This window comes from Aptenodytes patagonicus, chromosome 14 (assembly GCF_965638725.1).
Source record: "Aptenodytes patagonicus chromosome 14, bAptPat1.pri.cur, whole genome shotgun sequence".
NCBI classification, from domain to species: Eukaryota; Metazoa; Chordata; class Aves; order Sphenisciformes; family Spheniscidae; genus Aptenodytes; species Aptenodytes patagonicus.
The window spans coordinates 2,815,460-2,837,538 of NC_134962.1; the positions used below are offsets into that span (position 1 = coordinate 2,815,460).

Below are 22,079 nucleotides of genomic sequence, written 5' to 3' on the forward strand. Positions count from 1 at the left end.
TCTGTTTGGGCTCTGCTTGGTGCAGTGAGACAGTCCCCAGCCTAAGGAGTCCAGCTCAGACCAGGAATGAACACATCCAGCTGCACTGAGGAGTCTGCACTCCTGCATCATATCTCCGACACAGCCTGAAGCAAACAAAGCCAGCGGCAGTGCTGAGTATCAGGACTCACCTTGGGTCCTGGCTCCCCCTGCTCCCCTTGCGGTCCTCTCCTCCCAGGGCTGCCCTGCCAGTAGGACACAAAGCTGCCGTTATAAATATCATAATCTTTATTGCAGTGTAACCAGGAGCCTAGGGGACAGAAGTTGGTGCGCTTTGCTGTGCACAGTGAAAGATGTTTCCTGCCCCAGAGAGCTTGCAGCAAATGGAGACAAGAAGAAAATGAATCAAGTCATCCAGCAAACGTGGAAAAGGGGAGAAGAGAGGACAGCACAGCCCCTCCGTGACAGGCAGTGGGTACGCTGCACTCGCCATCAGCAGGGAGAGGAACTTTCAACCTGTTCAACCTCCTCCCTCCAATTCCCCCAGCAAATCCATCCTGAGACAATGAAGGGAGAAGGGGTTGCATGTGAACATGGGAACACACTTGAGAAGAAACAGAAGAGGTGCTCATGTCTACAACCATTTGGGACTATGTTGGTTTTTATAATATCATCCCGAGAGAACAGACACACGCTGAGATCAGGGCCAGCAACCAGCTCTGGGGAGCTGGCTTAGCTCTGCATCTGCATAACTGCTGGACGGAGAGCAGAAACCAATCTTCTGGCATGAGCCAATATCGTGTGAACTTTTGACATCTTAATCTGAAAGTTTCTATTCTTGACTCTAAAAAAACAATGGATTTGGATTAAGAAGTACAGGCCAGGAAGCTTTGGGAAAGGTGCTTCCAGAAGCTCCCAGAAGCTCATTTCAGAAGTCAGCTGGACCTGGTCAAAAACACACATTAAGGACAGTGATAAATCCAAGGTGGGACATAATTTTGCTAACTGGAGTTTTAAAAATAGCAACAAGTGCTCTTGTAACGGCAGCAAATTGCCAAGGGTTTAGTGGTATGAGGATAAGGTTACGTGTCAAAACCGTATTTTCTCTAATGCTTAAAAGAGTCTTGCTCTTTAAAGAGTTGTACTGAGGAGATGTTTAAACCACAGGGCAATGCAAGCTGGTAATTATGCACTTAGGATATTGAAGCAAACTGTGATAGTGGAGTGTGCTGTGTAATTAAACTTCCACCAGAATGAGCACGGAATTACTCTGCAACGAGGCGCTGCTCCTTGCAAAGCGTGGAACTGAATTCAGAGTTAAACCACAGTAATGCAAGGGGTGATCTGAAACCTATTCACTTGAGCAAGGAGGCCAATGGTTTTTTAACGGTTATTTTCCAGGAGAAAAGCACCCAGAGTGGTTGAAGTGGGGTGCTCTGGACAGGTTGTCAGGTTTCAGCTGCCTTGTGCAAATAAAATGTTTTTGCCCAAACTTCCAAAATGCAAACTTTTTGATAGCTGCTTCCTAGTGTTTAACTGGAGTATTTCCTCCTGCAATTTAAGCCCGTGGTGATTCTCCTGCATCCATAATGGATAGGGCAAAATATTACATTTGCCTTTGTCCTGGTTTCAGATACATGAAAATGACATCATGTGGTGTGGAATATCCCCTTGGCCAGTTTGGGTCAGCTCTCCTGGCCGTGCCCCCTCCCAGCTTCTCACTGTCAGGGCAGGAGAAGCTGAAAAGTCCTTGACTAGTGTAAGCACTGCTCAGCAACAACTAAATCATCCATGTGTTATCAACATTATTCTCATCCTAAATCCAAAACACAGCACTGTACCAGCTACTAGGAAGAAAATTAACTCTACCCCAGCTGAAACCAGGACAGACCTTTATCCCTGAGCATGTTACATACTTAAGTACAAATATTGCTTCCCCTCCATTTCCTACAGGGTTTTCTTGCAGGACACTTTCACTGTAAAGACAGAGAGCTTTGGGGACAGACAGAATTGCACTCTCCCCTTTCTCCTGTCCCACACAGACTCTTATAAGGTTCCCACTTAACACAGAAACCAGATAGGAAGGTTTTGTGCTGTTTTTTGGTTTGTTGTTGTTTTTTTTTTTCATTTACAAAGAGTTTCAGAGCCTCTGAACCACAAAATCTCTGCAGGCACCGAGGGTGACCTGTCCTCCTCTCCTAAGAAGATTAACGTGGCACCAGGAACTGCTCAGCCTGTTCCCAGCTGCAGCTGTTGCACTGCCACCTCCCCGTCTCCCCATTTCATCAGCATCTGAAACCCCAAGGACACCTCTCAGCCTTGCCCTGGCACGAGGGGGACATCACAGCTCCCTGAGACAGGACGAGAGGAAACTGCCTCAAGTTGTGCCAGGGGAGGTTTAGATTGGATATTAGGAAAACTTTCTTCACCGAAAGGGTTGTTAAGCATTGGAACAGGCTGCCCAGGGAAGTGGTTGAGTCACCATCCCTGGAGGTATTTAAAAGACGTGTAGATGCAGCACTTAGGGACATGGTTTAGTGGTGGACTTGGCAGCGCTAGGTTAACGGTTGGACTCGATGATCTTAAGGGTCTTTTCCAACCTAAATGATTCTATGATTCTAAAACCTCGTGGAGCCCCAGGAGTGTTGTCCTCATGCTTGGCATGCCCAAACAACACGAAGCAACACCAGTGCATGCAATATACTGCTTTCAAGGAACATGTGGAAGGGTGAACTTACAGGGGGCCCTGGAGGTCCTGGCAAGCCCGGGCGGCCAGAAGTACAAGAGCAGGCAGGAGCTAAGGTAGGGCAGGTCTCCTCGTCCCTCTGAAACAAAAGCAAGCCAAAGGGGCATGAGCAGCTGCGTAGCAGGAGTGGGATGGATCACAGGTAACATTTTCAGTGTTTCAAAATTCAGTGGGAGAAAAGCAGAAATTTTCTCTACTCCACTGAGAGATTTTTGTGAACAACCGAGTGCTTTATTTTTCTGTCAAATAACAAGTTTAGACAAAAAAATATGAACCAGCCCTGCCTGAAATTTGCATAACACATACTGCAAGAGAATTTTCTCCTTGCTAAGTATTTACACACCCCACAAAGCAACTTTCTGTGTTGAGAAGAAAACTTGAAAGGAAGAGCAGGGGGATGTTGTGACTCGGGGCTGAGGTGGCAGCAAAGCTGTAGGACTGTCAGGGCTGCTGTCACAGATGAGTTTATGACAGGAGGGATGTACACTGCACCAGGATTTGGAGTTTTCTTTCCTTTTGAAACAAACACAGTTTTTTTCACTTTACCAAGAAACACACAGATGTTATTCCCAAGAGAAGAGGGGGGGGGGAAAAAAAAAAAAAAGGTTTCCCTCTTGAGTCTATCAAAATAATTTGTGGTGTCACTTCAGTGCCATGGACTTGTTCCATCATCCCCAGCTTCATGTCAATTAGCAGAGCGGTCCCTCTTGTCTTACCAGTGCAGGGAGATCACAGCATCTGTCTTCCTCTGCCCCTACGCTGCTGCACACAATCTGCAAAGACTGCAGCTGGAACTGTGGAAAAAAAGAGTTTGACAAGAAAGTAGCATTGGCACACACGGTCCATCACCAAGTCTCATGACATTCAAGTGCTAAAAATAATCTTCGGTGATGATTTGACAGGACTCCTCCATATGGTCCCAACTATAATTGTGCCCAAAAAAGCCACAACATGAAAAGTACCCCTGGCTATTGAGTGTTTTACAAGCCCTCAGGTCTCGGTGTCTTGCTAAGCAAGTCAACAAGCAGCTTCACACCAGCAAAAGCCAAGTGTCCGATTTACTTACAGTCCTGCAACAGCAGGCAGGCTCTCAAGTAATTTGTCTTCAGCATCACCAAAACGCGAAACGCAAACTTTGCTTTGCTCCCCTTTGGGGCATGGAGCTAAGAATAAACACGGCAGCAGCATTTCCCAGGACAGATGTGATCCCCTCCCAAGAAACCCCAACCTGTCTCTCTCACCACATCCTTCACAACTGACACATCTTCCTGTTCTGAGTAACAAAGGAGCACACACTACACAAAGCCAAAGCAAAATAATGAGGCAGAGATTTTTTTTTTTTTTCTTTCCTTGACACCATTTCTCATCTTTTTTTTCTTCCACTCCATGCATTTAACAATGAGCAAGCTGTACAGCCCAGGGACTGTGACATGCAGCATACAGATATAGACGAGCCCTGTAGATCAAGCGGCATTTAAAGATATCTTAAATTAAATAAAGTGCTACAATAACCAGTAATGAGACACTCTGTCTTCTCAAGGGCAGTAGAGCTGTGGAAGACATGAAGCTTTACTGGGCTTGAAAGGCAATGGAAGTAGGGACAGCACGAAGCTGCTTGTTACTTAGCAGGATCTGTCTAGCTAAGCTGCTAGCAGGGAGAATTTGGGAGGGACAAGGAAAGCACAGATTCCTGCCTTGTTGGCCACAGGCTTGTGATGAAATTACCACAGGATTTATTTAGGAAACAAGTAAATACTGATTGAATACCACTGTCCCCTGGTTTGTTATACAGCTGACCCCATCTCTTACAGGCAATTCCAATGTCCACTGTTTCCCTTGTATATCCCAGACCTCTGCATCTCTCTTTGCAGTTGGCGAGGCATATGGGACAAACTGTTTTTACTGTGCTGCTTTGAGGCAAGGGAAGTTGTAAATCAACTGATGTGCTGTTTTCCCCTGGACTCCTAGATCTAAAAGCAGAGCCAAGGAGTAAAATCTTCACATAAGTCATGAATGATTTTCTACAGGCCCACTAGCACATTGCGAGTGATGAACTTGCCCCTTATTCTGCACATATTTAACACTCCTGTTTTGTGGAGTAAGTATGGCAACAGACCGCGAAGTGATGGCATACACGGGCGTTTCGCCCTTAGGACCATGCACTGGGCTGTCACACGGCATGACACCGAGTCCACACTTTCCCTTATTCTTTCCTCTTGTAGGGAGCGGGCCCTCTGCAGTGCTGTGCGATTGCAGTAAGGACATACCCGCAGGCTGGCACTGAGCGTTTGGGTTGTTTGTTTTCAAGTAGCAGCTGACAAAGAGCCTCTATACTGAAGATTATTTTCCTATCGTTTGCATGCAGATAGGCAAGCCCCAAAACGCTGGAGACTGAGGCGCATCCAGCCCCGTTGCCTTCAGTCACCGGCGTTTCCCAGTATCACTCGGTGGGGGCTGATGCGCGCAACCTTCCCTTGCAGAAGCAATTCCCAAACCTTCCTGTCTGCTTCAGCACCTTAGTGCGGGATCTGTGCTTCCTCGGTCCTCAGACGATGCAGCCAGCTGACAGCACCTCCAGGACACACTCATGCTGCTGCCTCTGATCACAGACCTCAAACAGAGGTAGGAGGCGAGGGGGAGAAACACCGCACTAGGAAAGCTCATTAAAATCGCAGAGATCAGTGGGATCAGGACACGGTTGTGCGTCACAGCAGCATTTGGAGGCATTCAGAGCGAGAATGATGCGAGATGGCACTCCTCTCCATCTGCCCAGCTCCAAATTTAAGCCTCCCTGCTCTCCAACAGCACGCACCACTGGGGACTCACCGATGCAGACCCACTCCTCGGTCCTCTGGTCCTTGTCACTTTTCCCAGCATGATGAAGCCAGCCGTGGAGATGCTGCCGACGGTGTTGATAGGTTTCTCTGCTATTTTCTTACAGTCCAGATAGAGTTTGATCCTGAAGTGGCTCACGGCCACGTGCACCTGGGCGGCAGGTGGAAAGAGGCTGGTTGGAGCTCCGCGAAGAGATGGGGGAGTCTTTTAAAGATAGTTATGCCTTCTGCCCAATTCCCAGACTGCTGCTGTTACTAGTGGTGTGTTTTTAACGACCAAATGGATCAAGGGGGCTCAGGAATAAGTTTCAGCATATGCTGTGTCTGCTGTGCAACAGTGCACTTTTCCCTGATGTTCCCCTCACCTTTCCTTGGGAGAAGCCTTTCTGGCGTTGTAGTATTAAATAATTCAGTTTTCAGAACTAGCTGAATAATGAAACTGCCTACAGATACTGATAGAAAGTGCTCGTTGCTCATTTGGGTGGAATACTTTTGCTCTGAGGACATAGATGGCCAACAAAACCCCTGTTACGAGTGATAAGGTGGCTTTCTCACAAGGCTAGATTTTTTTTTTTCTTCCTTCCAGCACTAAAATCCCAAATTCTAAAAAAAAGTTTGATTTTTCAATTTTTCCTGGTTCTTAAGACTTCAACAAAAAAACCCTCAGTTTTGGAGTTTCTGGGGAGAAAGGGAAGCAATCAATATGTGGAAATCATACTTTGAACACGGGATTAACCTTAATTCTTTACGATTATAAACTTCAGCATATCAAATAGGTTCGCCAGTTCCCTAGCAATCTGGGTGCAAAGCATTTGTATAATCACTCCTCACTTTGAACAATACACATTGATGGCATAATACTCTCAGACTGGAGTGAGATCGTGAGCCACATTTCTCCCTCTCTTGATAAGGACCTTATGAAAGCTCCCATAGAATATCTTCTTCACTTCCTGCTGGTCAAAGGAGACTTCCTGTAAATCAGCCTTGTAGTCGTGATTGAAATAGGTCAAGGATTTCTTACTGGCTACAGGGAAAACAGGACAAATAACAGAATTAAAAGAGAAGTTGATTTCACCCACATACTGGACAATAGTAAAGAAATAGGCTTAAATATGGTGAAAGACTTCCTATGTTATAACGAAATGCTTCTAAACAGTGGAAAAGAAAAAGAATATATAAAAATAAAGAATATATTACAAGTAGAATAAAAATGAAAATACGTCTTTTAATTGCACTAGGAAGCATTTAAAATGCAAGGTTGGCAGCAACAACAAAGTTTCCCCAAAACTGCCGCGGTATAACAAGAACATTAAAACTTTCCAGGTGAATACCAAAGTGAGTTCTGCTGCTCACAGAAATGTATGCAAATACCTGAATTTAACGTATTCAACAAGAAACCTTACGGTCAAGGTTAACACCAAGAAGGGGCTGGAAGTCCTCGTCTGTTACTTGCCACACAGCGAAGGGTTCCTTGGGGGTTTCGGGCAGGAGGCGCAGGAGGATGCTGATGGTGTGCTCGGGTGGGATTGCAAAGAGGTGGACATCGCTGGAACGAGACAAGCCGAGCAAGCATCAGTGGCTTCAAGCAGGCAACATCCTACAGACAGGACTTATCCATCATGTTTCTTGGGCAGGGTGGCCTGGAAAAGCTTCACCCAAGGGAGCTGAACATGATACACCGGGAGAGAGCCTGGCTCCTATTTTGTGCACCTCTCTCAGGCCGTTGAAGCCTGTGCTGACTGATGAGCCCTCAAGGGCCTTCCCCTCGTGCCAGGGGGGAGATCCAGGGGGGAGCAGTCAGTGTCAGTCCATCACTGCCAGAGCTGCCTCAGGGAATGCCAAGACACAGCGAGTGCAGCCTTAATGCTTCTCAAAATAGAGCCCAGCGGTAGCTTACAGAACATCCCTGCCAGGCTCCAAAACACTCCCCCAAGTCTCCTCTTCAAGGAGGAGGAATTGTCGCCATGTATCATGGGGTAAATCTTTAGGCCATGGCAGAAATCAGAATCAGCGCCCTTCAGGGACAAGCACAGAGCCCACAGAAATGCCCCTCCAGGTCCCCATGTCCCAGCTGCAAAATTTGGGCTCAGTGCTGGAACTCATGACCATGCAGCGATGACCGTCAGCAGCTGCTGGCACGACCCAGCTCCCTCTGCAGCCGCTGCCAAACCCATCAGAGCACACTGGGCAGGAGCAGCAGCGAGAGGGTACAGGGCAATGAGGAAGGTCAAATTGGTTATGCCTGAAATACATCTGTAATCTGAAACAGGATGCATTTGCATGGGCATATACGCAAATCATCAAGCATCTTTTCAGGGCTGATTCATAAATAATGCCAGATTCTTATTTCCCTCTCTGTTTCTGAAGTAGTAATGTCCTTGGAAAGGCATATGTACCAGCTGAACAAAAGGATTTGCCCATAATTTTCCGAGTATTTAGACCAAAGAGTTCTCTGAATCTCCCCCACTCTGTTTACTCTAAGAAGCTTTGCTTCTTTAACTAAGATTAAACTGAGCCAGTGCCTCAGTAATTAGGCTTTAAACAAAGTAGTACTGAATGTCAGGAGTCAGATCATTCCTGATTTATAATCGTAAAAAATGAGTGAGGTCATGGGAGCTGCCTGGCCCACTTGGGAGCCTGCGGTGAAGCTTTGTACGCAACGAAACCGGGTCAAGTCACAACCCAGAGCCAGTGGTTATTCCCTCTCATCAATACAGACTAAGCTGCAGAGAGCAGCTATGAGACAAATATTTTCTAAAGCAAAGATCTGTCTCCAAAGCAGAGATGTTGGGAGAAGGGATTGAAGATGAAAATGTGACCTCAAACCGCCATCACACCAAAGTGTACATGGCTGTGGACAGAACGCCTAAAGAATGGTGCAGTGTCCATATGACATGATCCTTATGTCCATCACAGCAACTAACACTGCTGGAAAAAGTGATTTTTGTAAAACAGAAAAACCTCACTGTGAAAGTGTTTGGCTGCACAAAAGATATAATGAACATAATGAATTGTGTCCCCTTCACTTCTGCATGACATATTCCATACTCATCTTGAGGAAAGTCAGAGGTTAATTTCCTCATATATCAAGGAAAAATACTCTGGCATTCTTTTCAGTCTACCTATGGTTTGATTTAGCTCATCATCTTTATCATTTCTTTTTGAAGTTGCCAGTAGGGCTGCATCATTCATCCACAAATCAGTGATCTTCCTTTGCTGTGAGCATAGCTAATGGGTGTGCACGAGACCGATGATGAGGATGACACTGGTCACAGCTCTGCTCCCACCTGGTCCTCTGGGTGAGCTGAGTGTCTTTGAACAGGGTGAAGGTACGGGAACCGCTGAATACAAATGGCTCCATAGCTACGCCTTTAAGGGAGGCGTATTCCTTCTCTACTAAGCCAAAAGCTTCCATCATATCAAACCCTGGAACAAAGAAAAACAGGAAAATAAGTGGTTAGAAAAGAGCGCAAAAGAAGTGTGAGTGAAGAGCGGGTAGAATTAGCCTCTAGCTAGCACGGAGAAGGCAATAGGAGAAGACGCCATAGCAACATGGACATCAGCTAGGCTGTGCAAACTCACTAGAAACCTGGAGTGTGCTCCACAAGTGGGAGCCAAGGAAAACGGTTTGTGTCTGTACCCTCTGTACAGATTTTCTGTAATCTCCTCCTCTTGGAGAAGAGTAGACTAAAGATGGAGACTTTGACAATTGTGTTTTCAAATCTCCAGAATGAATAACGAATGAGAAAGAAGTTACTCCAACAATTTCTCCTTTTCAACTAGATGCAAAAAATATTATCTTCAAAAGACATGGAATCCGTCCAGTAATTGCTAGCAGAGAGAGAATTATTTCTGCTCTGAAATACCTTATATGTAAGAGTCAGAATAATTAAGAACTTCAAAATATGAGCATTTCCATTTCTCTCTATTTTCACGAGACACCCAGGGGTGACCCGCCTTACGCGATCTACAGAGATTCTCCCCTGACATCGCCTCCTTGGCTCGTGCAGCTTCATTTCCCTCTCCCAGCTCATCATTAAAGCTCTGAGTCATTTTCTCATTTCAGTTTTCTGTTCAGTAAGACAAGATCTTGCAATGTGGATTCTTTTTTTAGTTTATCTGAGTTTGCAGCAGGCTGGGATGAAGGAGATAGCTCGTTCTTTAGCAAATGGAAAGGCTACAACTTCATTACAACGTGGTCCTTTCAGTCTGGATTCTCTCACCCCTTCACCGTTTACAATCTTCTGCAGTTTCTTGGCTTGAGTCATTATTTCGCCTGGGGGGTTGGTCCAGGGCGATTTTTTTTCCCCCCCCAACAGTACTAGGGAGTTTGCCAAAAGAAATTACCTACTTGAGAGCCATTTATCTCTGATATGGAGCTTCTGGCATTGGAACTTCCTTTAAAATGTGCAGGAAATATTGTAAAGACTGAAAATAAAGCTTGAGACACAATTATAAACATGTTGTAATATGCTCATATTATTATCATATTGTGAATCTGCCATGTGATGGTTTCAGCGAGCTGCTAACTAAATGGGCTACTCCTGCCACCTTTGTCAAGAAGGAGAAGGAAAGGCCAACATTTGTTGTGGCTTTATGATTTGATTGCTTTGGCTTCTGCATCCGTAGACAGGGCAACAACGCCGAGAGCCTCCCAGGCGGGGATGCACATCCCCGTGAGCCGCAAGGGTCAGGAGTGGGAGCGGAGCAAAGATGAAGTGACTCAGCCACGGAGTAACAGCGGAGCTGAGAACTGAAGCCGGTTTCTCAGTCTCACCCATATCACAAAGCTCTCTGGGAAGGAGGTGATATCACTTTATAAGCAGGAATAATTGCTTTCTAAGTAACAAATACATACAGCAACCCCAACAGCATGAACAGGGGTTCTGGCATAGCCAGGAGATATGGGAACTTGCTGCCCTAGCAAAGTCCGTACAGCCTGACTGCAGAGCGCTCTTTGGGTATCTACACCTCCTCTAGAGGATGCAAAGGTGATCGTGGGACAGACTGAGAGTTTTTCTTAAGGACCCTATATGAGTTAGGAATCCTCTTGAAATTCAACCACCGTTTGAAGCCTAGCTTCCTTAAGGCCAGTGAAAATCCCGGCATTAGCCACTAACAGCTGAGAGCAACAGCTGGTGGAACAGCAGGGGCATACCAATTCAGTTAGTGCAGAATATTCTTCTACCTGATAAGGAATATTTTCTTATTTTGGTTCTCAGAATTCTCCCCTTTCCCTCAGGGCGGGGAAATCATTTCCCCCCCGCTCAGCTCTTGCATATTTCTCAAAAGTGAAGACCAGGTAGCGTTTTCACATTCACAGCCCAGCACCACTGTGGCTTGATATGCTACTGTACCTCGTACGGAGCCTTCAGTAGAGCTGATGGTGGGGCAGGCTATGAGAAGAAAATAAAAGGGAAAAACTATTAGGGAAAAACAGACAGTAGGGAATTATGGAAGCAAAAGGAACACAGTTTCTCTAGGCAGAGCAATGGAAAAACACAGCAAAACTTAGAATATTCTACAGCTTAATTCAGAGCCTGGCCTTTAACCTTGGTTATATATGTATGGAGAGAGAGAGGGAATTTATGTTATGCAAACATAAAGGTGGTTCCTTGGCTTGCCCATCACAAAAATAAAAATACTGTCTGTCATCATCAAACATCTTCATGGTCGCTTTCTTTTGACTAACTCACCTGGCACCTTACAGTAAGAAATACAAGGAAGCATCATGTTCTGCAAGTTTCTCTTTAAAAACAGACATCAAAACACTGATTTTTTTTTTTTTTTTGGAAACAGTGTTTTTACTGCAACATGTGCCTTAATGGTGTTGTAAAATAAAGAAAGATATCTGCAGTTCCAAATTTTGTACCTGAAACTCAAAATACACACAGCAAAAATGTGTATCAGCCTGAAGTTTGGGTTTTGAACTCTTTAGGGAAACACGAAGAGTTTTGGCAAAGTTTTGCAATTTGCCTTTCAGAAATTCCCTTGATGAGTCCTCTAAGATGCCACAGGACAGAAAGAAAAAGGAGAGGAGAAAAGACTGGGACGTGAAGCTGGAACATGAGGCACCATGGTTACGAGCACTCTCCATTTAAAAGGCTCACGTAAGGGGGTGTTTTAGAAAACAGCGCACGAATGCTACTTTCAATTACCTGCTGCCATGTAAATCCCAGGCCATGGATGCCAGATGGAGCTGGGACAAAGGGAATGCTTGACGCAAAATGAGAAATGTCCCTGAAAATCAAGGACACTTGACAAGATGGGCTATTTCATAAATGGTTTTCTAGGTCATCAATATAATAGAATCCAGCAGATCATTATATTGAGGCTTCGTTATAGCCTTGCTATTGCTATTCTTGCATCAATGCCATTTCATACCTCATCAGAAAAGCAGGGCTTCCAATTTTCCATACCTAACTTTTGTAAAATGTGTAAAAAATTTAAAGGGGGTAACTTACCCTCCCCAAGGCACCTGAGATTCCTAAGTCTATAGGAGTTTCAATGCCATTCTTCATGATCAAGACATACATCAAAGAAAGGGCACCCAAACCTATGACTTTGATGGCCATGGGACTGCTGAAGCCAGGAGTTAAACCACAAAGGCTTACAAGTTGCCATGACCTCCACTATTCAACGTGATGCATAGTTTTATACATACATACCATAATTCCTGTAGAATTGGGTATAAAACTATTGAAGGGATCTTTGGAAATCAGTTAAGAAATCAGTTACTGAAAGGCGAAGCATTGCTCAGAATTGAAGTATGATGAAGAAAAAAAATGACATCCCCCCAAAGTCATATAAGCAGGCTATAAACTTGCCCATTTACCAGGTATCTGACTTTCTTGCCTGGGAGTTAGGGAGCTCTTTCTGACCCTTGCCCAGACCCCCGGGTCTCTCTTGCTGACATCCCTGGCAATCCTCACCTCCTTCCCAGGCTGAAGGCACTTGGATTGCTCACTGCTCTTTGATCTGGCAACGCTCAGCTTAGACAAAGCATATTAGAGTCAAGGTAAGGATCCCTGACGCTGGCAGTATGCACTTCTGCTTTGAAGATTTTTTCTTAGACTTTCCAGCCTAGGATTCCTGCTGTCTGGTTGTTCTCTTTGTTTTTTTGTTTTTCTCCCCACGTCCCAGACAAATGCAGTTATTCACTATGCAATAAACATTTACTCCTGCAACGTCAGACCATTTTGCTCAACAATTTGGTGACGTGTCAATATTTGAGTCCCTTACTGCACATCAAACAGTTTTCCCAGCATTATTACATATCACCTCCACTTCTTAAAAAAAAGTTACTTTATAAAACATACAGAATTTAATAGTTTTCCTATTGTCTTTTCAGCTATCATAGCCAAACAGCTATGTTAAATTCTACAAGGTGACTCATCAACCTTATGGGAGGATTGTTTTCTACTTGAAAGTTCACAGGACTTTTCCCCACTGTGGTCTGAACACCTGTAGATTTCCCCAATAAGCCGCTTGAAAACTTAGTCTGATATGTTCTTTGTTGGGTACAAACTAAAATTTTTTCATCTAATCTGCTTCATTCTTCCTTTATGGCTTCCCTCAATACATGTTAAAACTGAAGTTTTGTTTAGAATCATTTCAAATAGACAGGAAAGGCATTACTGCCACAATATCTGTATTCTAATATTTGCTTTTAACAACTTTTTATAACCCCGTTAATTCAACATTTCTCGCTAATCCATTTCATAGTTTGCTTTATATCAGCATATGAGAACATTTGCTCATTAAATTTAATAAGGGACTTTACAGGGAACTTTAATTTAAAACATGTCATCGTTCCCTTTGCTCCATTTTGGTCAAGTTGTGCAGAAATCCTCTAAAAATACTATCAGTCTCTTTACTAAGCCAGTCTGATTTTAAGAAGTTATGTGACTTCTGGCTGTCCTTGGACAGTCCCCAGAGGCATCTGTCAAGAAGTGACATACCCACTCCTGCCTGCCCTGCCGAGAAAAAAAAAAACAACAAACCAAAAAAACCCAAAGCAAGACTTTATAGGAGGTGATTTACCCTCTGCTTTAGATGGAACGAATCCTCGTATTGAAGGGAATTTAGACAACACAGGAGCTGAAAGAGAAAGCAATGCACGCGTCAGCTCTGTTACTCAGGACGGCGATGCCTGGCTCGAGACCTGGATGGTCACCAGCCCTTCCTGGTCATCCTGGAATTGCAAATAATGCACGGGAGGAGTGCAGAAGTTGAGGCAGAATTTTCCCTTTGCAAGGCTAGTAGTCTGCCCTGCTGAGCAAAACCCTGGCCTTAGCCACAGCCCAACGCAAGCGAGGCCATCGCTGCCCCAACAGAGATTGCCTCAAGACTGATGGATGGAAGGTTATGAAGAACGTACACGTGCTGACCGATATACTTACCCGTCCGGCCTGTTGTGGATGTGCTCTCACTCTCTCCCGTGTAGTGGATGGCAGAAACAGTCACCTTGTAGGCTCGATCAGGCAGCAGCGACTGCAGGGTCACGCTGCTGCTTTTGCCAGAAGCCATGATCTACAGCGGGGTGGAAAAAGAGCCCAACATTTGGGCAGGCTTCCCATTATAGCTCTTGCTCACACCCCAGAGTTACGTGGAGGGGTTCTAGTGGCGAGTCCTGTGACAGTGGAGCTCAGGGCAGCATCCCTGCTTAGTTCAGGCAATGGCGAAAGCAAGCCGAGGAAGCCTGGCTATGCATGGCCATCAGACAGGCCATGTCCAAGGGAAGAGTATTTCCCCATGTAAAGACCCCAATATTCCCCATGCAAATAACATGGTAACTAGTCTGGGTTTGAGTAGAAAATCTGGGTTTTAAAAGGTTAATGTTTAACCTCCCTAAGTCAGAAGGGCAGTAGGTTTATCCTCAACCCCTCTGCCTCCGAGAATTCCCCACCCCATTTCAGGACGGGGAGAAAGCGGCGGTCTCAGCAGCTTTGATGGACACAAATATCTTAATCACAAAGAAGCCTGGAGGTCCTTTTCACAAAGCAACACACCAGCAAGTCAGAGGAAGAGATTTGGTTTTGTACTCCTGCGAACCACCTATCCTTATGGTAAGCCCTACTGGAGTGAGCAGAGTTCCCCTGGGCATGAAATTGTCCCCACGTTCCTCTGGTCCAGCGCCCGTCACATGCAAAGGAGCTGGAGACTTACTGTTTGCTGAGCAGCGGCATCAGAAACAGGGTTGTAGGTGATTTTGTAGTGCTGTATGCGGCCGTTGGGGGGGTTCCAGTGGACCTGGAGGCTGGTGGGGGTCTCAGAGTCGATGAAAAGCTTGGTGGGTGGGCTCCGGGAATCTGTGGCAGGGATCAAAGGTGAACAGCGTAAAAGGCAGGTAGTAATGTCTGTAAACAGGGCTAGCAGCACTTGCTTCCAAGCCTGTTTCTGAACGCTTCAGTGCTCTGCTGTGCTGTTAACCAACACTCAGAGCAGAAGCAGTCACCTTGGGGACCAAGGAAGAGAGAAAACAGCTCCTGGAGGGATGAGGATTGCCCAAGTACAACACAGTACAACTCAAGCATTCAACAATTCAAATCCTAGGACCTGGGAAAAAATCTTGGAAGTAGGGAAGAGTCCTGGAAGCACAAGGAAAATAGATCCTTTTTATACGTCATGGGCAAACACCAAAGGATACCCTTCATAAAGACCCGAACTGCAACAGAATTTTGTCAAAGATCTGGAGACACGCTGGACAAACATCTTGATTGCTGGTTAAACCTGGATCACACTTCAAAGTTAATCCATCATCGTTTCTAATATTTTCCAGCTTTTTCTTTCTGTTTTAAAATTATTCTAAAAAATCCCAGAGCAGCCAGCACACAACAGTTTTGTCTAGCGCTTCTCACACCAACACCCACAGCCTCGAGGAGGGGATCACGTACCGTACCTGAGCTACTCTCCCTTTTCTGGCCCTGCACTGCGATGTACGTCCGTATGCCAAATAGGTGATGGGCTGAGCCGCCATCAGCCAGAAAAGGGTTTGCCAGAGACCAAAGCTGAGCAATTTTTAATTACATAAATGCATTTCTTTCCCTGGGGTCCTGCTGTGTAGCAAACTGGACCTGTCGACAGAGGCTGTTATGCTGGAGTGATTTCTCTGAGCAGGGGCTGAGAGTTAGTAAGAGAAAGGCAGAAGGGGCTAAATCCATCCGCTGTTCAAACAAGGGGCTCGAGAGTGCGGGGTCATCTGCTCCTGGAGCTTGTTTCCAACCAGCGTCTTGCTCTGCATAAATACATGTGTCTGGCCTTGAACCCATGCTGGTGTGAAGACACAGAAGTCTTGGACAGAGGAAAGGAAGCATTTTATTCAGAAGAGACTAAAAATTATGGGTGAGCCCTAAAGACAGTCAAGGACACACATCCAGGCTATGAGATTTCTGTTCTGCAGTTTTACCTGTAAGGCGCTTCTGCCCACCCAGCAAAGTCTAGGGTGACCTTAGAGCACAGGTTGAATGAAGATCATTTGCATCTTCATTGATCCTCCTTCCCTTTTCTGTATAAAATGAGCTTACTTTTACTGAAGCTGAACCAAGTTTGCTGGCAGCTGAATCAGGCTAGAGGCTGTTGCTGTGCATCACCGCAAGGTAAAGCAGAGAAGAAAACAAGTGTGGGAGGTAAAGTCACTTCGACAGCTCTATTATTAGAGCTGTGCTATACGTCTGCATCTTTGCTGGCTGCACTGGCTATTTCCTTCAGCTGAGGTAAGTGGAGACTCTATTTAAGTGAACAAAGGGAAAGTTAGGGAAAGTCTTCTGAGTTGGGTTTATTCTGGAAAGCCCCCAGGCCCAGCAGAATTTGATGGCATGGATCTGACAGCCAGGGGAAAGGTCACCTCCCAAAGCTGCCCAGGAGCAAAGAAGCATCTCTGACACAGAGGACACCATCTGTGCCTTCGATTACCTCTTGAACCTCTGCTCCTCCACAGGAGGAATCCCAGGCTGCTTGCTCTCAGGTCTAACCAGCATCACAGGCACATTTGCAAATAACAGTACAACCCTGGAGTCCGCTCCATCAAAATATTCATCTGCAATGATTATATAGGTCATGTTTTTTCCCCTCGCTGCCATGGGTTGAAGCTGCTTCTCCACATTTCAATCCCTTTTATCTGCAATGTATGCTCTAGTAGGAAGAAGTCATTGAGGAGCTTGATAAAGAACCTGAAGACATTTATCAGCCCCAGGCTGGAGGTGCTCCCGGCACAGCTTGGCTAGAGGAATGGGGCACATAAGCACTTTGTAATCCACTTCAGTGCAAAGTCAGCCAGAGTGGCTCAGCCCAGCTTCAGCAGCAGTTCCCATCCCAACTGTTCTCTCGTTCTTCACACAGAAGAGGATGAGACACGCTTGCACGCTCTGCCCTGGTGGCAGAAACTTCCAAGAGATACTTTCTGAGCAGATGGGGAGGATGGGGAGCGGTAACTGCCAAATTTGTGAAGAAGATCTTCCCAAGTCCATATTTACAAATTTTTGTCTCATCTTGCCTAAGCTGAGGGACTTCTTTCCCGGCCCCACCTTTGTGGTTCTTGGTCTGATGGACCAATGTACTACGTGGGCTGCCCTATTGCAGCCTGGTCCATTTGTCCCTCTGCCTGGAAAAGCCCATGTTAGCAAACAACTAAGATTCAGAAACCCAGCTGGGATATGGTGGCTTAACATGTAACCATTCCTCCACTGAGCCTGGGACACAATGAAACTTCACTTTAAACTTCTGGGTAGGATTTGAGCTAAGCTGGGCAAGGATGGTGATCAATACCTAAACGTTTATGGTGACAGCATAATTCAACTGACAGGTTAAATAACTTGTTATACTGCTGAAATTCAGTTACATATACAGTAGATCTTAAAGTGCTGCCCTTGCATCCAGGTTCCCGAGTCACGTCACAGCCCTTTTGCTGTGGGGAGAGCCCCTGTGTCACCATGGACTGCTAACACGTCCTCAGATGCTCATTCACATCACCGCTGCCTTACAGCCTCAATCCTGAAACACTGTGGCAGAGAGAGTCCCCGATATCCTTGTCCTTCAGAACAAACCGGTGACTGTTTTATTTTGTTCAAGCTCCTTTTCCTCAACCTGGATGAAAGAACTTCCTCTCAGTACAAAAGAGAGGTCCCTGTCTGCTTCTCAGCAGGATCAAGAGCCACACGTTCCAGCATCTTCCAAGGATCACCGCTCAGCAACACCTCCGCGTCCCAGCAGCTTCCTCTCCCAAAGAGCATCTTCCGCATTCCCACTAGCTTGCGTGAAAGTTTTATATATGTTTGAAGTACCACTAAGGTTGTTTATTAATCTGACAAATGATCGCGGTGTAGAACCTTTGGTCAAGGATAAGGACTTTGTTACGCTTGACAATTTATAGTAAAGTACTGAAAGGAGAGCTCTTAACCCAAATGAGACTTCAGTCTAAATATAACAGAGAGACAAGAAGAAACATCAGAACTGTGGATAAGCACATGGTAACAATTTTGTTTTCCGTGGGAAATACATCAGTGTGCTTTTGTTCCTGCTCTGCCTCTTGGTAAGTCTGCAGAGGAAGGTTTGCTTAACTGGGTTACTGAAAAATAATCCTAAACTTTTTCTTTCTTTCCATAGTCAAGACTAAGAATTGAAAAAATTCCACTTGCTCCGTGCATTTTGCGGCAGCTAAAGCACTCCCTTTGGCACCAGGTTTTTGCTTGGGTTTCAGGCTCCTATAAAAGTAAGGCAATGGCAGAGAGGGACTAGGCTCGCGGAAGGAGAGAGGTGGCTGTCAGCCCTCCCTCGCTAGTGCAGTCACAGGGTGGGGTGCCCTCCTCCTAGAAGGACGCCCAGGCCACCTGGCACTGGTGGTGGGAATGAAATTAAGGTATCTCAGTTATGTAAGTTGCAATGATCTCACTCCACGTAAATAGTTAAATATTCAAATAAATAATAATATATTTTTTAAAAAAGACTGAGGATCTGAGTTTTTCCAGCTACACATCTTAATTCCAAAAGTAATTTTTACTCCCCCTCGCTCTCTCTGAATATTTAATTACACCATTAAAACTTAAACATTAAGTGCTGAGCTAGATAAGAAGATAAGAAGGGACCTGTACTATATCACTGTCTCAAACTGTTGTTCCGTTTCCAGCTAAAGCTATTCAGCCATTTTAAGTTGAATTCATAAACATTTTGAGGATAAATATCAAGCCATAACTTTGAAACAAATTTTCTGCCTGCCAGGAAGAAGAGAAACCTCATCCCAAGCCTACCAAATGACACATCACAGTGATGACTGGGTTTGGTTTTTATAAAAGAGGATGATGTTTCTGATGACCTATTGTCAGTGAGGGACTGGTGTCTGCTGGGTCTCTTGGCCTTGAAATGGGTGTTTCAGGTGGGGCGAGAGGGATTAGTGGTCCTGAATAAAATGAACTTGGTGTTCTCACCTCAGCCCCAGGGGAGGAACGTGATTCCATTTCACAAAACCAGCGTGCAAAGAGCATCGCTCTGACCTGGCATTTTTTCCCTTAACCTTCAAAGAAGAAAGTATTCTGAGGAGGATGAAGGACGGGGAGAGACGCTTGTGTTACCAGCGCTTCCTGCTGAGTTTCACTTCAGCCACTGCCCTTAAACGTCACTGTTTCTTGCAAATTCCACCAAGACATTTTTGAGAGAAACTTCATGACTTGACCTATTCCTATATAAGGGGATGCTGCCAAGAGAGGAAAAGAGAAAAGCAATGATGAAAGAGGAGGTTGAGAAACCACTCTTCCTAACACGTACTTTTGTTTTTGTTCAGCACGGCCTGATCACTGTTATTCACCAGGTTGCAACCCAAAGTCTGCCATCCTGAGGAGAACTAGGTAGCTTTTGTTGGTGTTTCAGCCCCCAGAATTTCATTTTATGATGAAAATTAGGGTGGAGAGGGCTCAAAAATCAAACCATGGGTTTGGGGTTTTCCAGATACCGTAAGAGACTGCCATGCTTTGGCTGAATGAGTAACCATTCACCAGCTCTGACATATAGATTGACCCTGTTAGACATCCGAACCACTCGTAATTGCACAGTACAAGATGGTAGCTTTTGCTTGAAACAGTAAAGGTTTGAAGCATAGCCATATTTCCCAGAGTCCTGCCTAATGCCACATCTTCCCATACATCCATTGCACAAGCCTTATTCAACTTGCTGGCATCCACAAATTTCCTCTGAACTGCCCAAGCTCAGCACTGCCTCCTGGAAATCATCATCCATCGCTTCTCCTGTGCCACTTCTTCCCTGCGGGCACTTCTTACTTTAAACATTAAAAAGAAAGAATCACCATCAAAGACATTGATTGCACATGTAAATATTGGCCCTGCGAAGTGTGTGGCACTGTCCTGACTCCTCATGCAAACTGGCCAGCAGCACCCAGGCACTGAGATTCTGGTTTGGCTGCCCAGCTGCACACCCGATATCTTTGAGCGCTTTGCTTTCTTCATGCAGCAAGGCAAAGTCTGACATCCCTAAGGCATCCTTGTTCCTGAACAAGGACAGCAGTTGACAAGCAGAAGTCAAATTGCCTTCCATGTCCCACCAAGGTGCCAACGCCAGCAAGGACTGGCTTGTTCAAAGATGCCTGGAAGGGCACCATCGCATGCCATTTGCGGGGGGGCTGAGGGAGCTTCTCTGACATTTTGTAATTCATGGCTTAAAACGTAGCCATTCATTTTCCAAAGCCTCTAAACAGCTCTAATTGTCCCTTTATCATTATATACCCGTAGGATGCTTTCATTTTTATTTTTTTCTTGTCAGTATGCAGCTCCTAGGTACTTGCCTGAGGTAGCTTTATATAAACAAATGTTGTTGTTATTATTATGAATTATTAATAAAAACTGACCTTATTCCACAATCGCCATTTACTCTGAGCTTCATCAGCTCAACACCAGCCTAAATGAGTTCATTCTGCAAAGGAGGTTGAGAGCTGAGAGGTGGAGGAGAGGACTACTGCAGTTTAATGAATTGCGTTCCATTCACTGCCAACAAAGCCATTATACAAGCAATATTAATTAAGAGGACCTCTGGGAGTGCCACTTTTTAACCTTGCCTGTACAAAGCGAGATTTAGATAATGCTTCCAGGCAGAGTCTGCTTGCAGGATTCTCTCTCATTTTTGTAAGTGCCCTCAGATGAAGCACAGCTCAGCAATGACGTAGCTGAAGGAATCCTCACCCTCCTTAACGGGCAATATTTTACTAACAGGAAACATCCATTAGGCAGCACAGTGACACATTCAGCTGAACACCCTACAGAAAGCCAATTCATTTGCATCAATATACTCTACAGAAGCGGGAGGGAAAAGCAATGTATTCTACATGAAACACATTGCAAGGGTTACCAGATGCCTATAAGATGCACCAGCCTATTTGTGTTTGCCCAGCCTTTTTTCTCAGGACAAATTCAGAACACTTTAAGATGGAAGACTAAATATCTCTAGCCACTTTCAAACATTCAGGCTTGGGCTTTCAAAGCTGAAGATGACCAGATCTGAGCTGCTGGTCAGTGATGGGTTCTGAGGCATCCCGTGCCCTGTTTATTATCCCTAGGCTGTGGATACCGAGCACTGATCACTTACTGGTCCTGTGCTGAACAGAAACCGTGTCACTTCGAGCACCATCTTTGTAATAGGCCCAGATGGATATTTTATAGTCAGTGTTCTTCTGCAAGCCTGGCAGGACAGCAGTTGCCACATTTCCAGCAATGGAGAGCTGCAGCAGGGGAAGAAATGAGTTGGTTGAATTCCCAGGCATCCCCAAGCTAGTTCATGCCATCCAAGCGTCTGTCTCACAGATTGCCCGTAGGCACAACTGAGTCAGCACTGGGCTTTGGGGACAAAGTCTACTGTTGTGGGTTACACACATCTAAGCAAAGACAAAATTCCAGCCCTGATTAATGCAGAGTAGATGCCCATGTATTGCTGCCCAGTTACATTTAGCAGCTACTTCAGTATCACAATGCAGTGCTCTGATGCAAGGCAGTCAACGTGCCCTGAGCATGAAATCCCTTTGCTCAGTTTCCAGCTTTTAGATGTGCTGGGTACAGAAGCCCCAGTACACCCCTATTCCAGCCCAAATGTGAAGCACTGTATGAGAGACTTGTGTATTTAACCCACTTCAACTGCTGTTTGCACTCATACTGAAAATAGGGGCTTGAGATGGAAGAGGTCACCTGGTCCATCCCTGCCCCCCCTGCACCAGCTCTGTCTCTGGTCATTCTCCTCTGCGTGCTCCTCAGTTGGAGCTCATCCTTCTTCAAGAGCAGTAGCCCAAAAAGTAGCTTACTAGCACTGAGGAAAGCAAAGGTTGCTTCACCTGTCTTAGAGGCGATACCTCTAGCTATAAATACTCGAGTATTATCTTTGTCTTTTCCACAACAACTTGACATTGTGGACTGGTGATTCTTTGCAACCCCAGATCTTTTTCTACTGAATTGCTTCTTAGCTATTTGTTCCACATCCTGTATACCTGTAGTTAATTATTCCTGCCTAAGCTTAATACTTTCTGCTTGTCC

General features: G+C 45.3%; 1 protein-coding gene across 1 annotated transcript in view; it reads right to left on the bottom strand.

Annotated features, from left to right (window-relative positions):
• COL20A1 (collagen type XX alpha 1 chain) overlaps window positions 1-22,079 on the bottom strand; it is a 52,735-nt gene that overhangs the window by 9,923 nt on the left and 20,733 nt on the right. Inside the window, exons 18-29 of the mRNA XM_076352148.1 lie at window positions 21,145-21,277; window positions 14,728-14,870; window positions 13,962-14,091; window positions 13,603-13,659; window positions 10,917-10,955; window positions 8,847-8,985; window positions 6,963-7,105; window positions 6,474-6,583; window positions 5,552-5,710; window positions 3,442-3,519; window positions 2,718-2,804; window positions 171-224 (exon numbers count right to left, since the gene is read on the bottom strand). Coding sequence (XP_076208263.1) covers window positions 171-224; window positions 2,718-2,804; window positions 3,442-3,519; window positions 5,552-5,710; window positions 6,474-6,583; window positions 6,963-7,105; window positions 8,847-8,985; window positions 10,917-10,955; window positions 13,603-13,659; window positions 13,962-14,091; window positions 14,728-14,870; window positions 21,145-21,277 — 1,272 coding nt within the window. The remainder of the gene's footprint in view (window positions 1-170; window positions 225-2,717; window positions 2,805-3,441; window positions 3,520-5,551; window positions 5,711-6,473; window positions 6,584-6,962; window positions 7,106-8,846; window positions 8,986-10,916; window positions 10,956-13,602; window positions 13,660-13,961; window positions 14,092-14,727; window positions 14,871-21,144; window positions 21,278-22,079) is intronic.